Raw genomic sequence first — 25,799 nt, 5'->3', positions numbered from 1 at the left:
ATATATCCTTTTTTGGCTGATTTTGGCTCTCCATTTGTTGATTATTTATGCCACTACTCAAATGTTTGTCCCATTAGACGCCCTCCCCAGTCTTCTGTGAGTTGCGGCAACCAAGACAGCACTATTCAGGGGAATTCCTCACATAAATGCAGCCAGAGGGTTTGGTGAGGCCCAATAAATGTGGTTGCAACTTCCATCTCTTCAATTACGTCATGGCTAACCCCTGACACGTGACACTATTACCTTATTTAAATTTCGGTACCCCACAATAGGTATTTATTATGTTTATTTTTATATGGAACTATTAAATATATACTTACGATAATTATTAATAAGAATTTATTATGAAATTTAATACTTATGATAGTCATTAATGTGCATTTATTATTGTTTTTTTTATATGAATTATTAAATATGAAATTTGATAATTATGATAGTTATTAATAGTTATTTATTGCCAAGAGCTCTTACAGCTCAATTGCTTGACACAAATTCAGATCCTCTAGATTTCCTAAGGTACTCTACCAATAGATTTCCTTAAATCCTAACCACTCTTTAATGATTTAATGGTCTACAATATTATTCTTAATTGTTTTGTTTGCAACATTATTTTATTATTTTAATAATATTGTTAGTGAAATGCTGACATGGCAAAATCTTGACCATTAAATCATTAAAGAGTAATTAGGATTTAAGGAAATCTATTGGCAGAGTACCCTAAGAAATCTAGAGGATCTGAATCTGCTTGACACCTATGTTTCTAACGAAGATATCCAAAGTTCAAATTCTCCCACCTCAACTATTATTTTTTTATTTTTTTAATTCTAAAGTTCTTGTGATTGTGATTTCAGTCAATAGAAAACACTTGAAAGTTTTGAAAATCAAAACTTGTAAATCAAAATGATCCTTTTTTTTTTGTGAAATGTAGCTTAGAAAGATTAACCAATCTTTTTTCTTTTTCTTTTTTAAATCATTCTGCTTGCAGTTGCAGGAATACATTTAAATGATGTTAGCAAAGAGCATGGTGCTCCTGAGTATGTGAATCGTTAAGTTGGTGATTTGGATAATACAAATAATCCATTATATTTACTAGGAAAAAATATATTTATTCCAACTAAGGATGGTGTGTTGAAAAACCCATGAGTAGAGTTCGAGTACATCTTTATGGATCCATTGTGACCCAAATTGCCATTGATATCCAAGCTTTAAAGGAAGTTTAAGACATGATAGACAGGTAGAGAGACAACTGGTTATTAAAAAGTTGATAAGAACAACAACAACAACAACAACAACAACAACAAAAAAAAAAAAAGTTATGTGCTATAAAAGACTGTTACTAAAAATAAAAACACTAAATGTGACAAGTAAGATATCCTATCAGCGCAATCACAACTTTTAGAACCCAACTTTATATGTATTATATGATATTTTAAGATTTTAAGTTTTTATTTTTTTATCTTGTGATTGGTTTTCTAATATATAATTCTGTAAATTAAATATTAAAAAACGTGATTTTATATAAATAAAGTCTACTAACGTTTTAGCTCCAAAAAAAAATTTATGTAAATTGATACAATAAGAGAGGAGCCTAAATTCACTATTTTTTTTCTTTTTTGAAAAAAAAGAAAAAGTAATAATAAGTTTTATGCATATATTTTGCATAATTTTTACCTCACAAACAACTCATTGGTGAGGGGTAGGATTTAGGAGCCTCCATCCTTTACAATCCTTTACTTCATATTTCATAATAGACTTATATGGGTAATAAAACTGGAGGGCAACTCAGGAGAGGATGGGGTTTCAGGGCGATGGAGAAGGTCTTGGACCAAATGGACCGCAAGTTCTATCACATTCTCAGAGGCGCATGACACAACCACCACAGACCGCGCTTATTTAATTTGCAGAATGAAATATAAAAATCTGGATGATCATTTCCTTTGTTGCTAATGCCATTGTCTGTGTTGCCTGCTCATTGTCATATTGAAAAATATTAGAGCAGAGTTACATCAACATAAATATTATAATTATAATGCAATAGATGAGCTATGGGCTAAACTAACGGGAGTTTAATGACATGATTTTACTTTTATCATATTTGTGAGATGCACAAATACATTAAAAATTGACAAATTTTAAGTGACAAGTTGTTATAGGTGTTATTGATAGATAAAAAAGTAATTTTAATAGTGAGTTCAAATTATAATTAATAACAACTTGACGTTTAGAATTTGTTATGAAAGACTGAAAATATTGTGGACGTAACACTTTTTTTTAAAATTATATGTAAATAAATCAAAAATATATTATTAATTGTTAAGTCACTTAAAACGTTAATAGGGTTTTATTTTTAGTTAGTTTAACTATCTTAATAATTAATTAGTCACATTACACAAATATATTAATTTTACGTGTAATAACATATCTTGAGTCAGTTCGTTCAAATTAACACGGTATATGGAATCTTTATAATTACCATATACCGTGGTAATTATAAAGATTAACACGGTATATCGTACAAAATTTCATGTTTTACTATATTAAAACATAAAATTTAGATATATAATCTTTATAATTACTAAAAGTATAGACATTTGTTGCAAAAAGAAGATAACTACTTGACACAACCACTAGTGGTCCACTACTTTGAAGACATGGTAGAGTTTAAAATAAACTGTCTTAGTAATTACTGATAATGTAAACCATGCATATCAACCTATATGTTCCTAATAATATGTAAGTAAATCTCTTTAATAGAAGTCTTCTTTTATAGAGAGAGTGTGAGAGAGTGAATTTCTCAAAGTGAGATTTGTTTTTAAAGTCTGATTAAATTTTTTTTTTTCATTTCATTTTTATTTAAAAATGAGTTTTTAATTTTTAATTTTATCAACATTTATTGAAAAAAAAAAGATTTTTTAATTTTATTTTTTATAATGTGTTTGCAATTGATGCAAATCCTAGCGTTGTTTTTACATTTTGGTCTTATATATGATTTGGCCCCCTTGAGGGAAATTACTGATTCCACCAAAACATATGAATCTGATGAAGATGAAAACGATATTGACATACTTACATTCATGAAGAGCTAAGAGGGCAGCAACGACAATGCAGAATAGAGCCAAACGAAATGCATTGCTCTTTGTCGCCATTGATATTTATAAGAAATAAGACTTCGGAAAAATATGTTCTGAATAATTAATTGAATGTACATGATCTGCTTTATATACACAGTAGATATGGAAAACAAAAATAAAGGAAATTTAATCTATGCAGATTACCCACCTAAAGACTCTAATTAACTAATGCGTGCTACAGGTAAAGTCTATATTTATAGATTGGCAACCATAAACAAATGTAACATTTTATAACTTAGTTTGACTAGTTGTTTAGTATTGAATTATTCTTTGGAACATGACAAATCAAGTTTAGAGCAGTTGAAAACTCAAGAAATTAGAAAATTGAACTACTGTGTACTGGAAAGTTGCATTTTGACTGCAACTTGATAGGTCAAAATCCACTTATCTCTACCAGTCGAATAATTGCAGAGATATAACGAAATTCAAACAAGTTGGGAGGCTTCTAGTTAGTGCCTCAGTGGTCACTACTTCAAACAATAAACAAATGAAATGAAATAAAAACAATATTTCCAATTAAACTTTGTCCAATATGAAATCATAGCCATACATTGAGATTTCAGATTCGTTAATATTAGATGGATGAGAATATAAAAAGTGATGACAATTTTTCAGTCTTTCATGAGAAAGGTTTTTTGTTGTTGACAGGGTCAACATAGCAGATTTGGAGTCGAGGGAGCACTTGATGTTGAGGCAGTTGAGGACGAGGTAGGGAAAATAATATTGTACTGTTACCGTCCATGGTCATTAAACCAATACTGTTACTCCTCTAAAATGTATCAGGAAAACAAATACTGGATTGTACTCGCCTTTACTAGGCATATTTTGGGTGCATCGGCCAATACTGACGTTTTGGCCGGTACAATAAAAAAATATTAAAAACTTGAAATTTCTTTATTAAAAAAAAAAACATGTTATTGAAGCTAATATATTGGTTAATGTACTTAGATCACTAATATTTAGGCTTATAAAATATGTGGATTTAAATTTTTTTTGTTAATAAGCATAAAATCCATACTTACATAAATAAATACAAACATGTGTGTGTATGCGTGTGTGTATAGAAATATATAAATAGCAGTAATTTTGAAACCAGGGTTGGGGCCTAAGGCGAAAGATTTATGTTGGACCTGGGACCTTTGATATATAAATATTAGGAGAAATTGCACTTTACCCACCTGTAGTTTGGCCCGTTTTAACAATGTCTACCTTTGTTTTAAAAATTGTCACTTAACCCACCTAAGGCGGCCTCCGTTAGACCCCTGTTACCCACCTTTGCCCTTTCCAATAAAAAATCCCCTTTACTATATAAGCCAAAATTAGAACCTAAATAGAACCCTAAAAAGAAGAACGAGCTCTCTCCCTCTCTCTACTTGAGAATCCCTAAAAATCCCCAAAACCCATAATCCCTTTCTCTCTTCACTTAGATTGCCCAAGTGAAATCTAAACACTTGCAAGCAAGGAGGTGTATTGAAGCTTGGGTTTTCCTCTGTATCAACTTTAGCCCAGTCTTCTTCACACTCTCCATCAAAACATCACTTTAATTGAACACCATCCTTTGCACACACAAGTAATTTTACAACCTGTTTTGTAAAACAATTTTTGAAGCCATGGTAGTCGCGACCCACTTATTGAACTCCACAGGATCAAAAATCTCCAAGCTGTAAATTTCCCCATCAACCAAAATCAGATACAAAGTACTTCTCACAAAACCGCCATCAACAACAATTAAAAATGAAATTCATTTTTACACAAATCTATACCCCTGCCCCAAAAAAAGATAAGAATCCAGATTGATTTCTTTTTTTGAGGAAATCCAACTTGATTTCTAATTATACAATAAAAGCTCCACCTTTATAGGGTATAGTCTTCACAAAGTTTGCCTTTGAGGAAAGATTCGAGGTCGGACTTTACCTTGTTTATGAGATCTTCTTCCATGGAGATGGTTTTGAAAGTTGATGGATGCGTGAAAGGAACAGATCTCCACCGTTCGTTGCCTTGCTGGGGTTTTTTGCAAATTTCTTGTTTTTTTGCGTGAAAGATTTCTTGTGTTTTTTGCAGATTTTTTTATTTACTTGCGTGAAAGATTTCTTGTTTTTTTGCGTGAACAGATGCGTGAAAGATTTCTTGTTTTTTTGCAGATTTTTTTTTTTACTTGCAAATCTGGGTTTTTTTTTAGAGAACCCAACAAAAGAGAAGGGATTAGAATTTTAGAGTTTTAGCGAATCTATGGGTGTATGTTCACATGGATCTATGGCTTTGTTTGTGACGGTAGGTGTATTGGTTTTCTCGTCATTGTAAAAGTATGTTTGGCAATTGCAGTGAGCATTGGGGAAGAACGTTAAACGCATCATTCCATTTACATTTTTGGGTTTTGATTGTAAAGAAGAAGAAGAATGAGAGAAAAGAGGAAAGAGACATAAAATATAATGAAAAAGACACATTTATCCCTATTTTTAACGGTAAAAAGGGAGAGGTGGGTAACGGGGGTCTAATGGAGGTCACCTCAGGTGGGTTAAGTGACAACTTTTAAACTACGATTAGGCACTGTTAAAATGGGCCAAACCACAGGTGGGTAAAGTGCACTTTTCCCTAAATATTAATTAAATAAAATGAATAATTATAGTAAACCCACTTGTGGTATGACCCATTTTCATAACAGATCAGTTAGAGAAGAGAGAAGTGTCGATGGCAAATCGGTTAGAGTAGAGGAGAACGCCAGGTAAGAAGTGGTAGTGGGAAAGTCGCCATGAAGCATCAACGGCAGATCACTTTCCCTTTGGGTTTGGCTTCTTTATCCATGAGAGAGAGAGAGAGAGAGAGAGAGAGAGAGAGGGGGAGATGAGGCATGGATCAGAGAGAGAGAGAGAAAGAAATAAATTAATGAAAAAATGTAGCAACTTGCTACAATAAGTTGTTACCAAGTTGTTAAAAAATTTTAAGTTTAGCACCCTTGTAAAGGCTTTTTTTGGTGTTTGAGTTGTTAAAAACAGCTTTAGTGTGAATGATCTTATGCTGTAATGAATCTCATTCCTCGCATGCAATTTATAAGAAGGTAAAAATCAGGATATTTGTTTTTTCTCACACTGGTAGTAAGCCCTAAACAGCACTAATATTATCAAGGTTCATAAGCACTTATGTTATTTTTATGCTTTGTGCTTGCATGATAATGTGAAATGTATTTTCAGTTACTTCCAAAAAGATTAATACTTCAATAATGTTGATAGGAATCAAGGCGTACGGTTATTTATCTTTTGAATCTCACTTGGACCATCCTCTAGTTAGAGTGGAGAAAAGTGTGGACCATATTTGTGAGCTCCTACATAACTCCATAGCCCAAATATCTAATATGGTGGTCAAATTGATTTTAGTCCAAAAAACAAAGAATCACAAACTATTTTCCAAAGTGCAATATGCAATTAAGGCTACGTTTGACTCTATGTAAATTCATTTCCAAGTGTAAAATAGATTCAAGAGAAAATATTTTACGGAAAAAGAAAACATGTTCTGTTGTTTGACTGTGTTATGAAAACTATGCCGGAAAATTATTCTTTGTATTTGGTCTTACATGAAAAAAATCTATTTTCAGAAAAGGGAAACACAAGTCAGCCCCCAGCCACCACTTGGTCCAGCCACCGCCACCACCGCCACCAAGGAAAAGCACAACCCACCACCAACCACCCAAAATCCAAATCGAGAAGAGGAAAAAAACCGCCCCCATTGCTCCGTTACCACCAAAATCCACCAAAACACCACCACTCACACCACCACAATAACAACAAAATCTGAAATCAAAGAAAAAGAATATCAAACATAGAAATATGTGGGGGGTTTGGTTCGGGTTAGAGAGAAAAATGAGATAAGAAGATGAAGACCACCGTGGAGAAGAGAGGGAGGGTGAGACTAATCGAAGAGAGGGATGGTGAGATCGTTCCAGATCAAGCTATGGCGGTGGTGGATCGGGTTCATGCAGAGGTAGAGGAGGTGTTTGACTGGTCGATGGTGAAGTGGAGTGAGAAGATGAGGGAGAAACTCACCGTGGGTTGAGAGGAAAATGGCAGAGAGGTGCGTTGGAGAGCCTAGTGGAGCACGGCCTGCAGTTGGTTGTCAAGATCGGAGCTCAACCTGTCCTCGTCGGTGCATGGCTGGCGATCGGAGAGGGAGAAGAAGAGTTGAAAAAAAAAAAAGCTTGGCCGGCGCGTGATCTGGGCGGTGAGGCGACATGATCTGGGCAATGGAGGCGGCGGCACGATCTGGGCTGGCCGGAGCTTGGCTGGGCAGCCACCTGTGCTCTCTCTTCTAGCTCTCTCTCTTTGCGCGTCTAAAGTTCGGAAATGGTTTGAAGTGAAAATAGAAATGTAAAAAATTTTCCAAGTCAAAGCCATAATATTTACGGTCAATTGAAATGGTTTTCTGGAAAATTCTATTTTCCATGTGCAACCAAACACACGGTGAGGTGTAAAACCATTTCCTAAAATGGTTTTACACCAAAACAAACGCAGCCTCAAACTCAAATTTCATAAATCATATTGCTCAATATCAATTTTTTAAAATCTAATTCTAATAATAGTATGGTCCATACTCCATAGTCTCTTCAGTTGGAGCCATGGATTAAGTAATTCACACAGGATATGAAAGAATAAATCAAGGTTATAAGTCATATGAGGAGAATCTGTAGGCTTATATAACAATTTCCAGAATAATTTTGGCAATAATTTTAAACGCGAAAACTCACATCCCAATAAATATAAAATAAATTATCTAGCTTACGCAGGTATGCTTCTACTTGTCATGGATAGTAATGGTTGTCACTGTTTACAGCTACGTGTCTCTGTATGGTTGCACATTCTGCAAACGGATTGTTTCTACATATGCCGTAGTCCCATTTTCACCTTGAGGCAAATTAAGTAGTGGTCGCAAAGAGCAACTGAAAGCAATTTCCATGCTCCCGGCACTGCAAACTTTCTGTTCAGTTGTGGCTTAGATGCTCCCAAAAGTGCAGACTCACATGCCTTTGTAAAAAGGAAATAACTTCATCAGAAAGTAACAAAGGCCTTCTAGTGAAAATTTGCACTCAATAGATTAAACCATTTTCTTTTGTTTCACCAATCCAAAGTTGTATTTAGTAAGAATATGAATAACGTACAACACCAAAATTTTTGATTTACATACATCATCTTCCGACAATGTTTCATAATCTGACTGCTCAAAATTGAAAATTTGTTATCAAATGATTGTTCAGAATATTATATATTTTCAATTCTTAACCCATCCTAATTTGCTAATTTACACATGTAATGCAAATGAATTGGCATAAAAATTTCACATGATGATCTAAAGATATGAGCCAGTGACTTGGATATCATGACCAAACAACTGTCATGTGCTTGAATAAACAGAAATGCAGAGCACACACCTGGCTGGCTGGACGCACAAAAGAATTTACATTTTCATAATTCCGTCATCCCACAACTTTTTTCTTGCAATCAAAACTCTTTCTTCAGTTGAGGAGAGAGCATCAACCCTTGGTTCTACTTCTGATACCCAGCCATCCCACCTTAAGGCAGTCAGAAATTTCCGAATATAGTTAATGGTCGAGGGTTTGTCTCTAATGATGACAAAACCATCTGGCCGTAGAATTCGATCCATTTCAATTAGTAGATCTTCTACGCCACACCCACGCTCATCAATATCTGAAAATAATGTCCAGGCATGCAGAAGATCATACGTCCGTGGATATGTAGAAAATGCTTCACACCTACAAAAGACAAATTTGTGAAACTGACAGTAAAATCTCAAAAACAGGAAAAGTTGAAGCAACATAGAAAAAAAAATGTTATGCTTCCTGTACACAATATTAGGTACAAACATAGTTCCATGTATGATGGGAATTTAAAAACATACCAGTCATGAACAGTTCCAATTAAGCCTCGATCATATATAATCTTTAATCTGGCAAATGCATTGACAGGAGCAACATTCATCACCCAGACATCTTTATCACTAAGGGCAGCAGCAAACCCACCAAGATTTGAGTTCATATCCATGACATTTCTGATGGAATTCTTCTGGATAACAGATTTCATCTGCTTCCAGTATTCAGTCACTCTAAAATGCCAAATGCTCTGCATTATATAAACTTCTAATTCATATAAGGTTGAACATCACTCATAAAGATAGCAAACAGAAAACCAGCAAAAAACTGACAGTATCATGCAGCGATCTATTGTAATTTGAGAAACATACAGTGTCCTCTAGAAATTCCTCACGTCTCACACCAATTTCTTCCAGGCGAGGTGGTGCAGCAGAAAGTCTTTGTGGCCAAGGAACTAGTCCGCTTCCCTTTTCCTTGTGCATCTCTGTTTTATCAAAAAATGTAATAGAAGTTTAAGTAAATGAAAAATCAAAATCCCCGCCAGAACAACATAAACTGTTAACATAGAATGAATAGCGAAAATACAATGTATTAACCTATCTGCCTTTAGGGGGTAAAAAGGGAGGAGGTGAAAAAGGATAACAATCAGCATGCTCAGCAAAACAAAGTGAAAACCTGAGGATCCTAACCAAAGAAGTAAGCTAGTAATTCTAATTGTGTTTGCATCTGCCTCACTTTTGAATGGAAGGATCTCAACTATTTGTGAATGCTATCCAGCCACTCATTGAAAATTAAAACTTATATCTATTTAATGGAGATTACCAGCACTACTAGCAATCTTTTTTAACAAAAATTCCTAAGACCTGCATATCACCTCATAAAGAGAAAAATGCAAGCAGAGGTCCTAGCCATGACTTCAGATAATCAGAAAGAAATAACATAAACTGCCTGATGTCTATGAGAAAGCATTAACACTGAAGGTCAACACGGAATTTCTACAGCCTACCATGTCACGTTTTTCTGAAGTGCAGTGCATTTCAAAGTCAAATCACACATACAGAATTGGATTCTCATAGAAAATATGAGACGAAGCAAATTAATGGAGAATCATGCATTTATAAATATAATTTCATAATTAATCACCTTCTCTTGGTGAATTAAATTTTTCTACAGTATGCTAGTCACAGTAATATATCTCATTCATTGTTATAAAATCAATGATTAGAGAGCTAACTGATGTAGTTGTGTATCTGATTCACATACATTGCCAGGAAGCTATCAATGTCACCAACCTCTTGCTTTTTACAGTATGTTAGTCACAGTAATATATTTCATTCCTTGTTGTGAGATCAATAATTAGAGAGTTAACAGATGCAGTTGTGTATCTAATTCAGATGCATTGCCAGGAAGCTATCTATGTCACCAATAGCTTCAAATACATTTTCACCATGTAACCCCATTTCTCAGAGTGGTGGAAATCCTTCAGGTTCTAAATTTCTAATTCACAAAATTAAACTAGTTTCACTATAGTACCCAAAAGCATCAATCACTGAACATTAAATGTAATGCCTACCTATACAATGCTAGATTATGAGAAAAAAGACAACAATTCCACCAACCACCACAAACATCAATGCATTGGCAGATTATATATTAATGCTACTTACTCTTAGAGTATGGGGAGATGCATGCCTTCATGGACACATTCCAAGTTGCATCTGGGTCATCATCAGAACTGCACAAAGGGGGCAATGTCCCACGTTCTCTCTTTAAGTAACAGCTATTCGTCAATGGCTTTGCCCATATAACAGTCTGGTCTTGCTTTACAACAAGTCTCCAGCACATTCTTCTAAGAAGATTGCACATAGCATTCCAGATCCTCCGATTTTCTAGATCATGTGCATATGCTTCAGGAGAAGAGTATACAAAATACCCTCCTGGTCTTAGTAATCTGTCAAGTTCTAATAAGAGAATTCCATCTCTTTGAAGCCAATCAATTCGACATCGTGAACAATGAGCCAGTTCAAATGATCTGCTCGGATAAGGAAGTCTTTTTGTTGCCAAGACACCAAGAGTTGCTGGAATTCCTCTCTCTAGTGCAAATTGTATTTGATTCTCATGTACATCATTAGGAGCAAGAGACACAGCTATAATGTTGAGGGGAAGAAGATAGGCTCCAAAACTTGCAACACCACAACCCACATCAAGAACATTTCGAATATTTCCGCCATTGTGGAGTTTATCACCAGAAAACTTAAGCATCTATAACAATATATTCATAGAATTAACATTAAAAAAAAGTCACTTGGATTACATAATGCTTCATTAATTACCAATTTATAAGATTCAAAACAAATTTACGAAAACAAAATGAAATTACCATTGAGAATTAAAATGTTATTAATGGGACTCAAGTAAACAGCCTTGAGAGTAACAAATACCTTAGCAAGAGCAATGATGTACTTATCAGCTCCATCGTGAAAATGAGTACCTCCACCGGGAAAATTTATCTTGTCCCCATTAACAACCATCCAATTCTGATCTGATTTCTCTTGTGCAAGATGTGTGTGGGGTATATTTGCCTTCCACACTTCATCCCTACTCTCCGGCCATCTAATAGGGATCTGAAACACTAGTAACAAATTTTGTCGGAATCAAGAACTAAAAATGAACCCAATCTAAATAACACTTCTACATGAGCAATGCCAACCACCAACCTTGTAACCAGATGGGGGCGGAACCAGACAGTTATACCGACGCGCTGGAGGCGGGCAATGACGCTCATAGTGCTCCATTAACGACAAATTCAGCTTCAATTTCAGTTGGTAGATAAGGTTCCTATCTAAACAAGGTATCAACTCTGAAAACCTCAAATCACAGATCTGAAACAACATCATTTCCACCATATCAAAAAAAAAAACACTTTAACAATACCCTTTTGCAGCACAACCCAAAAACAAAAATCAATTGAAACAATTAGTTGCATTTACTTATGCTGCTTACCCAAGTCCCAAATCAAAAAATTATGAACAGCATTATTAGGCTAATGCACTAATGCTACTTATTCTTGTACCTATTGTCATTAATTGCATATGGGGTTTCTTATTTCTCACATTAAAGCCTACAAATTATTCACAAACAGTTCAATTAATACAATTTGCAACAAAGAATTACAAATTTTTATCACAAACCCATTAACTAAAAAGTGCAAAAATTGAAATTAAACATAAAAATAGAAAGCATTACGTACAGGGATATTTCTGGGGGCCTCAGGATTTAGGTCCTGCACTTGAAGGAAATCATCGACATCATGGGTTTGGAGAACCGGGTCGGATCCGAGGAATCCGGAAGCTTCTTGGTCGGATCTACGCGATCCCGGAGCTAAAAAAGATACGAGGTACAAGCAGACAAGACCGAGAAACACGATGAGTCCGATGAGAAAGTAGTTGAGTAGCTTGGTGGTGGAACTGTGCTCGGCCTTGTGCTTCATTTTTTTTTCCTTTTTTTTTTTGGGGTCCGACCCGAACTTAGTTTGGACTTTGGAACATAAACCTAGTACTAAAACCCTTTCTAAGTATTTAGCTCGTAGAGTTTAAGGAGAGAGAGAGACTGTGTCGGATTTGAGTGAGAGGTCGAGACACTAGAACTGTACCTATTTGCCTATGCTGGAGTTTTCGCGGGAGAGAGAGAGAGAGAGAGAGAGATACAGATTGGGTGTGTAGGGACTGGCTCTTGGGTTGGGTAGACCGTTGATTTGCCTTTGCAGTCACGGCATTGAACGCATTTCCCTAGTTTGATTGTTTTAGTGTTAACTTCTACACACAATAGACGACAGAGTACAACTCTTCGCACACTTCGACTTTTTGCAATTGCGCCATGTTTAAGTTCAGTGTTTGTTCATTTTAAATAAGTATTACTATTTGATCGAGTCCAGCTAGACCTAAACCAAGTCCCTTGAAATTCAATTAGAAATCTTCATCTACATGAAAAAAAAAAAAAAATCATTTATAAATTATTATTATCCATTTTTTTAAAGAACATTTACATTGCTTCTTTTTTCCTTCTCAAACCCAAAAAAAAAAAAAAAAAACATTGCTTTTTTTTCCCCTTAAAGTGGGTGTTTATAGTTATTTTAGATTCTAATTATTCTTTTTGTAGTTCCTTTTTTTTTATGTAGAGAGTGAAATTGTTAACCGATCACAAATTACCAAAATATACTATCAAACCTATGTATTACATTAAAATGACTAATTACATAGTATCATGTGTTACATTATGGTTCTCACCATTGTTATTCTTAGACTAGTAGATATTTGCCAAGTGTCACTATGAATGAAAATTATAAAGAATGTTCAAGAGCCAATTATGTGCCAAAATTTTAATTTAAACAGACACAAATGTTTTAATCACATATTACCACTAGTAGCTAACCCATGCGATGCACTGGAATAGCTACTAAATGAGTTTTAGGGAAGAAAAAAAAAACCATTATTTTTGAGTTGGAGTGGTAAGTAAAAATTCATGAATTTTTTTTAAAAATAAAATATATATATATATATATATATATATTGTGGGTACCTAAGGCATGCTTAGGCATGCTTGGCAATGTCTTAGGCATGCATGCAACGTCCTTGGCCGTCCTCGGCATGCTTAGCAACGTCCTAGGCATGCTTGGCAATGTCCTTGGCCAACTCCTTCGCTTCAAAGCTTATAAAGTAGAAAGTGGGGGGATTTCTATTCGATGTGGGACACCTAGAACGTTGCAAAGTATGCCGAGGTCGGCCAAGGACATTGCCAAGCATGCCTAGGACGTTGCTAAGCATGCCGAGGACAGCCAAGGATGTTGCATGCATGCTTAGGACGTTGCAAAGCATGCCGAGGACGTTGCAAAGCATGCCGAAGACGGACAAGGACGTTGCATGCATGCCTAGGACGTTGCCAAGCATGCCTTAGGTACCCACACACACACACACACACACATATATATATATATATATATTAAAAGAAATAGTACAAAGTTTTATTAGTTAGGTAGAAGAAGCAATATTGTTTTATTTATTAGTTTTTTGTGGGAAGGAATAAGAGACAAAATGTTGCATCTCTAGTTTAGTTTGTGTTGTATATAAAAGATATAGGTTGTAATATATATGCCAAAAAGTGTCTATTGAAATTTCATAACCCTTCAAATTTGATATACAAAAATGTGCCTACTAAAAGGTCATAACCTTTCAAATTTGATATGCCAAAAAATGTCTTTTTTTTTTTTTTAGGAATACTAAATATTTTTAACACACACACACGGGGAGAGACGAGAAGTTTTTAAAAAAAAAAACTTACAGTGGTGTATATTAAAAAGGGCCTCAAAAGATGTCTATTAAAATGTCATAACCCTTCATATTGGACATACCAAAAAGTGCCTATTAACTGAAAAAATTCTTATTGAATGAAAAGATGTCTATTGGCCGAAAATGTGCCTATTAAATGAAAATGTGTCTATTGACCGTAAAGGTATCTATTAAATGAAAATATGTCTATTGACATAGAATGTGTTTATTGAAAAATGAAAATGCACAACTATTCAATTTTTTTTAATATATACGTAGTATTAATTTATGTAGTCATGTATAGCGTTTTTTAAATATATACTTAAATGTTTATTTAAGTATACATTTAAAAACATAATGTGTCAAACGCTATTTAAATTATGACATGCTTCGCTAATAAGTTAAAAAAATCATTTGTTCTTAACACTTTTATAAATGTAGGCATTTATCACTCTCATACTGTTGCTATTGCAATCAAGGTTTTCAGAACCAAACCGAACCGAAAGGTCGGACTGTGAAAACTGGGAACCAAGATGAAAACCGATTTTTTAAGCATAAAGAACCAGATTTGTCGTTAATTCCATGAACCCCTAAAACCGGGGTTGGACCGCACGAACCGGTGAGAACCGTGCAGTCCAACCCTTTAGCAATTTAAAAAAATAAATAAATAAATAAATAAAACAACAACAACAACAACAACAACAACAACTTAATACAATTTTATTATTCTTAATTAAATTATCCATCTCTTACAAGGAATAAAAAAAATTATAATTAAAATCCTTCAAAGATATTCAACTTTACTTCAAAAATTAATCATAAATTTTATTGTTTTCATGGTAATTATTTTATTTTATTAACTTTCTTATTTAATTATTAAATATATGCTTGAAAATTATTAAATTTCCCTCACATATATAGATATATTGTCAATTTTGATAGTTTTATAAATTTAATATCTATATTTAGGCTTTAATTAATTATTAAATTAATTATGACGTCATCCCGGTTCGACCTCAGTTCGACCTCGAAAATCTTGAACCTCTCCCTTTTACAGTTCAATGAACAGTCCGGGTCTGAAAACCTTGATTGCAATTGCTTATGAGAGTTATTTGTTTTCCTTTGATTGCCTTCTCTTTATATTTATGAGAGAGAGAGAGAGAGAGAGAGAGAGAGCTTCCTTGATGAGGATGGCTTCAAATTGCAAAGCAGATTTTTTTTTTTAATCCAAAGAAATTTATGAAAAAAAAAATATTGGATCAATTAGCATAAGTAGCATGCTTACGTATCACTTAATGAATTCATCAACAAGTACATTAACAGAATATGTGTCAATTCAAACAAATCCTTGACGTTAAAAAAAGGGGAACATAATTTTTACAATTTAAGGGGAAAATCAAGATTATCCCAAACTAATTAGGGGCGCAATCTACACTTTAGTTTTTAATAAGTATAAGTTTTGCTGCAGTACACATTTTGTTTTTATTTTAAATTGTTTTATAGTACCATTATACACCATCAGTGGTAGAGTTAGGAATTTATCTTTAAGGAGTTATATATAATTTTTTTTTTTGTGGGTATGAAAAGTAAAATATGTACTATAAACAAAAGTGTATTTAATTAAAATTAAAAGGAAAATGTGTTATAAACAAAAGTGTATTTAATTAAAATTAAAAGGAATATTAAAAAAAAAAAAAAAGCAATGAAAAGTAAAGTAAATAAAATCAAAACAAAGCAAATGTAAAGTACCTGAGAAAGAGTTAAAAACAAGGGGTCAGCTAAGGGCATAAAGCGCTACACAGTCACAGTATGAGGGGTCCACAACACAAGCTTCAATCTTTCACTCTTTCTTGTCTAATTTAGTCACATAGTACAGAACTTTTACTTTTAAACAAACTACAGCAATAGTGGGAGAGAGGAAAAGGAAAGAACTAAAAAGAAAAGGCAAAAATTGAAAATTGACCCTCTAACTTTCAGTTTTTTCATTTCAGTCCTCTAACTTTCAGCCTTTTTTCATTTCAGTCCTCTAACTTTCAATTATTGTCAATTCAGTATTTTGTTAACCATCTGTTAACTGTCTGCGATAAATGAGTAAAACAACATCGTTTTGGCTCTCTCTTTTTTCATAATTAAAAGAAATTAAAAAACTGTTATAAAAAAAAAAGTTTGGGGAACGACGTCATTCCCCTTACTTGAAATCAAAACACAATTCCTACCTAATCATCCACCACCGCTTCTCTTCTACAAACTGATATCCAACCATTACCTCTATACATACATATAGGGGTGTTCGCGGTGCAGTGTGGTGCTGTTTTGAGTCATTTTTAGCACCGCACTTTGCGATGCAGTTTACCTAAAACTATAACTTCACTGCATCTTATTTTTGCAGTCACATATGCGGTGTGGTGTGGTTTAGAGTTTAGCCAAAATTATAACCACACCGTACCTCATTTTTGCAATCACATGTGCGATACTATATATAAGATGCGGTTTGAAATCGGTATATTTTTTAAATTTTGGGCTTTTCCTACTCAGTCCAAAACTAATTTTTCCCTTTTTTTGGACCAAGTTTTAAATTATTGAGCTAGTTTTTCTTTATTTTAGGTTGGCTTTTCTAGTCAACACTTGTTAGGGTTATTAAACTTTTTTTTTTTTTGAAAACTAGGGTTATTAAACTATTAATAATATATTTAATATTAAAAATAAATAAATATATTAATATATAGAGAGGGTGTGGTGCGGTTTGGTTTGTGTTGTTTTCTTATTATAAAACTACAAACCGCACTGCACCATGCGATGTGGTGCGGTGCACTATTACTTGCGGTGCGGTGTGGTTATACTATTTTGTGAGCGGTTTTGGTACAATTTTTACAGTTTATGCGGTTTGGTGAACACCCCTACATACATATATCCACCTCAAGTCATTACACCTCAGTGTCTCATCCATACAAACACTACACTAGAAGCTTTTTTTTACTAGGAAAATGGCTAGAGTCTTGTTGCTGTTCACTTTTCTTGGTTAGGTTCTTCTCAAAGATCTCATTAATAGCAAGCACTTGCCCATTGCTCTTCTTGACCTTCTTTAGCTTCCTTAGAAAATACCAAGACTTGGACTTGGTGCGAACCTCGTTCGTGGCCCAGAGCTTCATGCGGTAAATCTTAGGGTGCTCATCGGATTCAGTGGGCAAAGCATGCTCCACAACTTGGTACTGGTGGAACCTGAAAGTAACCATTTCCAATAACAAACTGAGATCTCTGAAGCCTCTCTCTCTTTCAGTGTGTATGAAGAAGTCTCTGTTCGCTTTTCTTTTCATGGGATTTCTTGGCTTAATTTCTTTTCCAGTTGAAGCTGCCATAAAGGAGTACCAATTTGTGCTTGCTCACTCCCAAGTGTAGGAGATCATAGTAATATAATTCTCGGAGTACCGAAGTCGAACCACAAGGAGCAGGGTAAATTCAAAGACAATATAATTAAATAACAATTTGGGTGAAGAAGAAAAATACTTTTGCTTGGTGATTGTTAACAAGAATAATAATAAAAACTGATTTAAATCAATAATGTAAAATACTAGGGCATCAGGGTGTTTCCTTATATCGATATGAAATTCTTTGTGATCTAAGAAAATATCTATTTCATAATTGATTGTTCTTATACAATTAAAAACTTATGATTCGGTTGAACTGAGACAATTTAAAAACGCATGATAATCTCGATTAATAATGCGGTTAGAAAAATTTTCAGAAAAATCCATTCACTTTAAAACCTGATTTCTATTTGAAACTGATGAAGTGTAAACTCGTCAGTCGAAATAGGCAGATGGAACTCCCCGTCAGCACTAATGTATCCACTAAAGGGGTCACCGGTGTGGTGCCTACCACAACACCTCCGTTGCCAAAGTTAGAACAGCAAAGCAATTCGCAAAACTAGGAAATAATTGGTATTTTCTTAGAGTCTCAGTATGTGTACCTTGTGCTGCCAATGTAAGGGATTTTTATATATGTGATCTTGATTGCTAGCCGTTGGGGTGTTAATGCCTCTCTTTGGTAACGCCTCCAGCCCAATTATGGGGTTTTTATTAGGCCCCCAACGGTCTGTTTTGCTAGTTTCGTAACTGCCCAGGCTACTTGCTGGCATCATTGAATGACTTTCCTTCCCTCGTCTGTGATGGATTCTCGTCGCTAGGGATGACCTCGTCACTAGGTTGACCTCGTCAAGGTGATGCATTCTCATCACTCCCATCAGTTGCCCCCCAAGTTATGTGGTCGTCAGTGACGTGTCATGAGGGCCACAGAAGGTGAAAGGTTTTTTCCTGAGTTGTTTGTGACGCTTGGGGTTTTATTTCGAATTTAATGCACGATGGCGGCGCGGTATGCATCGTGGCCACGTGGCACGTGCTGATTGAAGGTATTGATGGCATGACCCTTGGGTTTCCCGCTACTTTTCAGTTTCCTTGGATTTTTGGTTTCAAAAACCTTTCTTTTTCCTTCACTTCGATTTTTTTTTTTTTTTTGCTCCAAGTGTTTGTCTCTCTTGCTTGCTTCTGCGATTATTCCGATTCTGCTCCGGCAACTTCGACCTTGCTCCGGCGACAAATTTTTCCGGCCTCGTCTGTTCCGCTTTTCAAGGTACGCTACCCCTTTGATTTCTTTCAGATCCTTTTTCTTAATGGTCCCCTTATAAATTCCTGATTTTTCCTCTGTTTTTTGCTTTTGTTGTTTTCGTGTTTGATATGTGGGCATTTAGAATTGTGTACCTCTTTTCATGGTTAGTTCTTCTGAGGTTTGGGTAGCTTGCCCCTCAGTTTCTTTCTTTTTTACTCTCTTAGGGGCGGCTTTGGGTGTCTCCGGGGACTTTTTTCCTTTGGTTGGGGACTATCTTTTTGAAGGTTGTGGGTTGAGTGTGGTTTTAGGGAAACTGTCTCCAATTTTAGGCCAGTCACTAGCTTGGTTCGAGGGAGAGACGAGGAGGATGTCGGAGGTGAGATCCAGTGAACTAGACACTGGGTTGTCGTCTAGCGGCGGCCCGGTTGAGGGTGATACAATCGTTTCCACCCCTCGTCAGGTTAGGGCTTTTTACGCCCTTAACAAGGAGTGTGGGCTAAGCGCTGACACCGTGGCTAGGTTCAAGGATAGGTTCCAGTTTCTTGCGCGAGTCCATATTCGTAGGCCTGGTCCTGAGGATCGGGCCTGCCACTTCTTTCCTGATGAAGTATGCTTCTACGAGGCTACTTTCACTTTTGGGCTTAGGCTACCCGTCCATCCTTTGGTGATGGAGCTCTTGGGTCATTTTGGCATTGCCCCCAGGCAACTCATGCCTAACTCCTGGAGGATAGTTATCAACTGTATGGAGATTTGGCTGGCTGCCAACGAGGATATGATCAAAGTGAGTGAGCTCATCCACCTTTACCGTTTAAAGGAATCGAAAGAGTATAGGTATTATGAATTAGTCCCCTGGATGAGGAGGACTAGAATCATTGAGGGTTTAGCCTCGTCATTCAGGTACTGGAAATCATGTTTCTTTTTCGTGTCCGGGGATGATTTTAAGACCCCTTCTAGCGAGGCTTGGGGTGATATCCCAAGGTTATTTCGTCGGTGGGGAACCCTAAACTTAGGTGCGTCCATGTTTCTCCTCGTCTGTTTATTTTCGTTTTGCATATTTGGTCGTCACTAACCACTTATTCACTTTCTTTTGTAGTTAAAAGACGTCCCAAACTGAAGAGCAAGTACCAGGGTCGTCTTGAGAAGGCAATAGAATACGCAAAGTCGATTGAGAGTTGGGACGACCTCGTTGACCCACGGATGCTTGCTTTCTACTGCTTAGGCCCGGACCCATCTCCTTACGTTTTGCGCAGTATTAACATCGAGGAGAAGAAGAGTAAGTGTTTTCCTCGTCAATATTGGTCTTCACTTGTGTACTCAAGATTTCTTAGTTTCTCTCTCTCATTTTTTTTTTTTTTTTTTTTAGAGATGACGACCAGGTTCAACAAAGATATGTACGCTAAGATGAGGTCCAAGAAGGACAAACCCTTGGCGAACATTGGCAAGAAGGGAGTACGCATCACAGGGAAGGGTCCGTCCGTCCTTCCCTCCGCAGATGCCACTACCATCGTCTCGGGAGTAGAAAGTCTACGGGTGGCTTTGCCAACCACTTCAATTGAGGAGATCCCCACCCCGTCATCAAAGAGGTCGAGACTGTCAGCCCAAGAGAAGGAGAAGGAGAGAGTGGGCTCGTCCGTCTGGGACAACAAAGGTGTGGCCGTGGAGCGGGCACATAACGTTGTGAAGGCTGAAGACCTTAAGGTATTTTCTGGAGTGCCTCTCAACGTGGTTGCAAGTCAGCATGTTCATAAGATCGTGCAGGTAAGACTGTTTATGCATTTTCCTTGGTTTCTTTTCACATCAATTTCCCCATCCCTTCTTTTTACTGACACACTTAGTTTACTTTGTCAGGTGTTGGGGGAAAGCCTTCACCTTGCTTTTGAGTGTCTCACTCAAGAGGCTAAGGTGGCTTCTTTGGCGTCCAGGATGGAGGCTGTGGAGAAGGAGAACTCCACGCTGAAAAATGACATCATAGAGTCGATGGACGAGGCTGCCACTTTGAAGGAGAAAGTCAAGGCTTTTAATTCCGACCTTAGGGTCTAGTGTCAGCTAAACCTGGAGAAGGACGACTAGCTACAGGCAGCAAAGGAGAAGCTAAAGACGATCGCTGCTAGGTCCATCGAGGCCTTCCAGCAAACTGAGGAGTACTCCACAGTACTCTTCAGCTGGTACTTCAAGGGTTTCGAGCTCCTACGTAGGTACCTCGTCAAGCATCCTACCGAAGTTGATCTGCCGAATTTGGATCTAAAAGTGGTGGATCAAGAGATGGCTGCTGACGAGACTACCCAGTCATCGGCACCTGAAGGTGACGCCCTTGTTGTTGATGATGCCCCTATTGCTGATGATGCTCCTGCTACTGCTGACGATCCCGTTACTGACACTCCTGACGCCCGAACCTGATACTTAGGAAAATTTATCTGTTATATATGCCCGTTGTGTTTTGGGCTTTTTGGTGACATATATATATATATATATATATATATATTTTATCTATTTCCAGAACAATGTCTCTTGACCCTCTGTTTCATGGGTCTGTAGGAAGAACAAGGATAATTGCCCGCTGTTTTTGGGCTTTTTATGATTTTGTACTTACCCGTTTTTATGGCTATGCTTGTGCTTATAACCATGCATGTGTTTGTGATGTTTAAGTTCGTCCATACCTTGTACTTAGCATAAATTTCTTAGCTGTGTCAGTGATTTGGCCGTCACTCTTTATCCTTAATGAGGGTTCTTGTCCTTCTTCTTTTTCTCTTTATCCTTTCTCTTGCGGATTCGTCAGTATCCTGAGTTCATCAAGCGGGACTTTGCCATTTGCGTAGGCTTTAAGGATTGTGTCTTCGTCACCGGCTTGTTCTGGGGACATTTGCTTCTTTTATGTCTTCGTTAGTGACTTATATCCATTAAAGCGGAATCTTATCACTTGGCCATTTTTTGGTGACTTACATCCACTTAAGGAATCTCGTCACTTCAGGCTTTGTCAATGATTTACATCCATCTTGGCGAAATTTTATCACTTAGCTTTTATATACTTTGTACCCGTTATGAAGGTCGTCAGTAACTTACATCCGTCAAGGCGAAATCTTGTTACTTTAGTTTGCCTTATACCCGTTGGGGTTGTCGTCAGTAACTTACATCCGTCAATGTGGAATCTTATTACTTTAGTTTGCCTTATACCCGTTGGGGTTGTCGTCAGTAACTTACATCCGTCAAGGCGAAATCTTGTTACTTTAGTTTGCCTTATAATTGACTAGACCTGTTTGTACAAAGACATCAGAGAATAAATTTTTTTTTTTATTAAATTCAATAATGACTGCATTCGTCTATTACATCTACTGGTGGTACTTTTTTAAATGCTCAATGTTCCATGGTTGAGGCAACCTTTGTCCGTCCATGGTTTCCAGGTGGTAACTTCCTTGTCTTGAGTAATGAATGACTCGGTAGGGTCCTTCCCACGTAGGACCCAGTTTTCCCTAGGTAGGGTCTTTAGTGACTGTGGTGGTCTTGCGTAGGATGAGGTCTCCTATGTCCAATCGTCTGAGTTTAACCCTCTTATTGTAGTACTCGGCCATCTTTTTCTGATACGTCATCATCTTGCTGGATGCGTTGTCTCTTACTTCATCCAGACAGTCCAGGTTGAGTCGTAGTTCATCGTCATTGATCCCTTCGTTGAATGTTCCTCATCTGATGCTCGTTACCCCCACTTCGACTGGGATTACTGCTTCTGTGCCATAGGTAAGCCTGAAGGGGGTTTCTCCTGTCGGGGTTCTGGCTGTGGTTCTGTAAGCCCACAGGACATTTGGTGATTCTTCTGGTCAGGCACCCTTCGCATCGTCCAGCCTGGTCTTGATAATCTTGAGCAGCGTCCGGTTCGTCACTTCCGTCTACCCGTTTGCCTGAGGATGCCCTGGGGATGAGAACTGATTCTTGATCCCAAGGTTTGAATAGAATTCTCTAAAGCCTTGGCTGTCGAACTGCCTCCCATTATCTGATATGATCGTCAAGGGAATCCCGAACCTGCAGATTATATTCTTCCACACAAAGCTCCGAATTTGAGCCTCAATGATCATTGCTAGAGCCTCTGCTTCAACCCATTTCGTGAAATAATCAATAGCAACAAGTAGGAACTTTACCTGACCTTTACCTTGGGGTAGCAGGCCGACGATGTCAATTCCCCATTGTGCAAATGGCCATGGGGAAGCTATAGTCGTCAGTCTCTCTGCTGGAAGCCGTTGCACATTCCCGTATCACTGGCATTTGTCACACTTCTTGACGATCTCAGCAGCATCTATTTGCATGGTTGGCCAAAAATATCCTGCTCGTACTACCTTGTTCACCAAGGATCTGGAGCCAGCGTGGTCGCCGCAAATTCCTCCGTGGATTTCTTCCAGGATGTATCTAGCCTCTTCCTCGTTGACACACTTTAAGTAAGGCATAGAGAAGCCTCTCTTGTACAAGGCGTCATTCAGGATCGTGAACCTAGCCGCCCTCTTCTTGATCTTTTTAGCTTCTTCTATGTTCTGAGGGAGGCGCCCGTCCTGGAGGTAGGATATTGTGGGTGTCATCCAGCTATCTGTGCTCTAGATGGTGAATGTTGCAATTTCTTCGATACTAGGGTGTTTCTAGACCTCCATCGCCAGATCTGTGCTAATCTCCCCTTCTTCTGATGACGCTAACTTCGATATTTCATCAGCTCCCATATTCTGACTTCTTAGGATCTGCACGAACTCCACTATATCGAACTCCAGAGTTAGATGTTTTGTCAGCTTGAGGTATTTCTACATCCTTTTTTCCTTTGTTTCGTACTCTCCCATAATCTGTCCGATCACTAGCTTTGAATCACTTTGGATCAACAAGTTTTTAGCACCAAGAGCCTTTCCAAGCCTCAGTCCCGTCAGTATCCCCTCGTATTCAGCTTCGTTGTTGGTGGTTGGGAATTTTAGTTGGACCCCATATTTGAGCACTTCTCCGTCAGGGGTGGTTATGACGACCCCTACTCCCCCCTTCCTTTGGGCTGACGAACCATTAGTTTGTATTGTCCATCTATCTACCTCATCGGTAATCCTGTCTTCGTCTAGAAGAGTGAACTCTGCGATGAAGTCCGCCAGAGCTTGCGCCTTGATCGCCGTTCTGGGATGGTACTCGATGTCAAATTGACTAAGTTCAATCGCCCACTGGACCATTCTTCCAGCTGCTTCAGGCTTGTTCATTGATTTCTTGATTGGTTGGTCTGTCATTACAAGAATGGGATTTGCCTAGAAATATTGCCTTAGCTTGCGCAAGGCTACTATTAGTGCAAACGCGATCTTTTCGATCCTTAGCTACCTGGACTCAGCTCCTTGGAAGGCTTGACTGACGTAGTAAATCGAGAGCTGCTTCTTGCCCTCTTCTCTGATCAGGGCTGCACTTACTGCCGAGGCTGACACTGCCAGGTATAAGTATAGGTTTTCCCCTTCTTTGGACGGGCTTAAGAGAGGTGGACTGCTCAGGTAATACTTTAGCTCCTGGAACGCCGCTTCGCACTTGTCGGTCCAGGCAAAAGCCTGCTTCAAGGTCTTGAAAAAGGGCAGACATTTGTCTGTAGCCCTGGAGACGAACCTGTTTAAAGCCGTTATCCTTCCTGTGAGTTTTTGAACATCCTTGACGATTTTGGGTGAGGTCATGTTGACGATGGCTCGCACTTTCTCTGGGTTTGCTTCTATTCCTCTCTGGGACACCATGAATCCCAGGAACTTTCCCGAGGCTACCCCAAAAACACACTTACTTGGATTCAACCTCATCTAATGTTTTTTGAGGGTTGCAAATGTTTCCTTCAAGTCGTCCAGATGTGTGAGCTCTTCCTTACTCTTGACGAGCATATCGTCCACGTACACTTCCATGTTCCTGCCAATCTGTTGACTGAACATTTTGTTCACCAACCTCTGATACGTAGCTCCAGCATTCTTCAACCCAAAAGGCATTACCTCGTAACAGTAGAGTCCTTGACTTGTGATGAAGGCGGTCTTCTCCTGGTCTTCCTCAGCCATCTTTATCTGGTTGTACCCTGAGAAGGCGTCCCTGAATGTCAGTAACTTGTGCCCGGCTGTGGAGTCCACGAGTTGGTCTATTCTTGGTAGAGGGAAGCTGTCCTTTGGGCATGCCTTGTTTAGGTCGGTGAAGTCCACACATATCCTCCATTTCCCGTTTGCTTTTTTTACCAGGACGATGTTTGCTAGTCATTCAGGATAATACACATCCCAGATGAATCCAGCCGTCAGGAGTTTGGTAACTTCCTCTGCAACTACCTGGTCTCGTTCTGGGGCGAAGGTTCTTCGTCGTTGCTGGATGGGTTTTCGTTCGGGGTCCACATTCAACTTATGCCGGATGACTTCTAGAGATATGCCCGGCATGTTCTCGTGGCTCCATGCGAAAACATCTAGATTCTCTTTAAGGAACCTTACGAGTCTTGTTCTCATCTCAGGGCTCAACGTCGTTCCTATCTTGGTCGTCTTGTTCGCTTCTCCTTCTATCAATTCCACCGTCTCCAGGGCCTCTATCCTGTCTTCTTCCTTTTCTTCAATCATCCATATATGGTTTTCCTTCCCAGCCAGGATGGCTTGATAGCATTCTCTTGCCAGGACTTGATCTCCTTTCACTTCACCAACGCTATTATCTGTTGGGAATTTTACCTTCAAACAGTAGGTTGACGTCGCCGCCTTCCACTTGTTGAGTGTGGGCCTCCCAATGATGACATTGTAAGATGAAGGACAATCTACCACCAGGAAGTCTACTTGTCGGGTCAACTGTACTAGGTAGGCCCCTGCCGTCACCGTCAATGTCACTATGCCCTTGGGGTAGACCCTGTCTCCACTGAAACTGACGAGTGGAGAGTCA

At 37.7% G+C, this 25,799-nt stretch overlaps 2 protein-coding genes across 2 annotated transcripts; both read right to left on the bottom strand.

The window, feature by feature from the left end:
* Positions 1-7,646: 7,646 nt before the first annotated feature.
* LOC126714757 (probable methyltransferase PMT9) lies at positions 7,647-12,848 on the bottom strand. The gene is made up of 8 exons (XM_050415048.1): positions 12,257-12,848; positions 11,724-11,888; positions 11,448-11,630; positions 10,674-11,268; positions 9,378-9,490; positions 9,036-9,256; positions 8,548-8,889; positions 7,647-8,143 (listed from the first exon to the last, which is right to left on the bottom strand). Exons 1-7 carry the CDS (start codon positions 12,494-12,496, stop codon positions 8,574-8,576), a joined length of 1,833 nt encoding a protein of 610 aa, XP_050271005.1. The 5' UTR covers positions 12,497-12,848; the 3' UTR covers positions 7,647-8,143; positions 8,548-8,573.
* Positions 12,849-17,284: 4,436 nt separating this feature from the next.
* On the bottom strand, positions 17,285-17,686 carry LOC126702421 (60S ribosomal protein L18a-like). Its single transcript, XM_050401123.1, has one exon. The coding sequence runs from the start codon at positions 17,684-17,686 to the stop codon at positions 17,285-17,287; it is 402 nt and encodes a 133-aa protein (XP_050257080.1).
* Positions 17,687-25,799: the final 8,113 nt, after the last annotated feature.

The sequence above is a fragment of the Quercus robur genome, chromosome 2, assembly GCF_932294415.1.
Source record: "Quercus robur chromosome 2, dhQueRobu3.1, whole genome shotgun sequence".
Classification (NCBI taxonomy): domain Eukaryota; kingdom Viridiplantae; phylum Streptophyta; class Magnoliopsida; order Fagales; family Fagaceae; genus Quercus; species Quercus robur.
The sequence above is the reverse complement of the archived record's forward strand: the minus strand, read 5'-3'. Positions and strand labels throughout refer to the sequence as shown.

What these genes read in the sequence shown, in the direction of transcription:
- LOC126714757 (XM_050415048.1), bottom strand. Translation starts at nt 12,496, where the DNA reads ATGAAGCACAAGGCCGAGCACAGTTCCACCACCAAGCTACTCAACTAC. An exon ending in AGGCCCCCAGAAATATCCCT is followed by an intron (nt 11,889 to 12,256) that starts GTACGTAATGCT and finishes ATGTTGTTTCAG; the next exon opens with ATCTGTGATTTGAGGTTTTC. An exon ending in ATTGGAACTGTTCATGACTG is followed by an intron (nt 8,890 to 9,035) that starts GTATGTTTTTAA and finishes TGTCTTTTGTAG; the next exon opens with GTGTGAAGCATTTTCTACAT.
- LOC126702421 (XM_050401123.1), bottom strand. Translation starts at nt 17,686, where the DNA reads ATGGCAGCTTCAACTGGAAAAGAAATTAAGCCAAGAAATCCCATGAAA.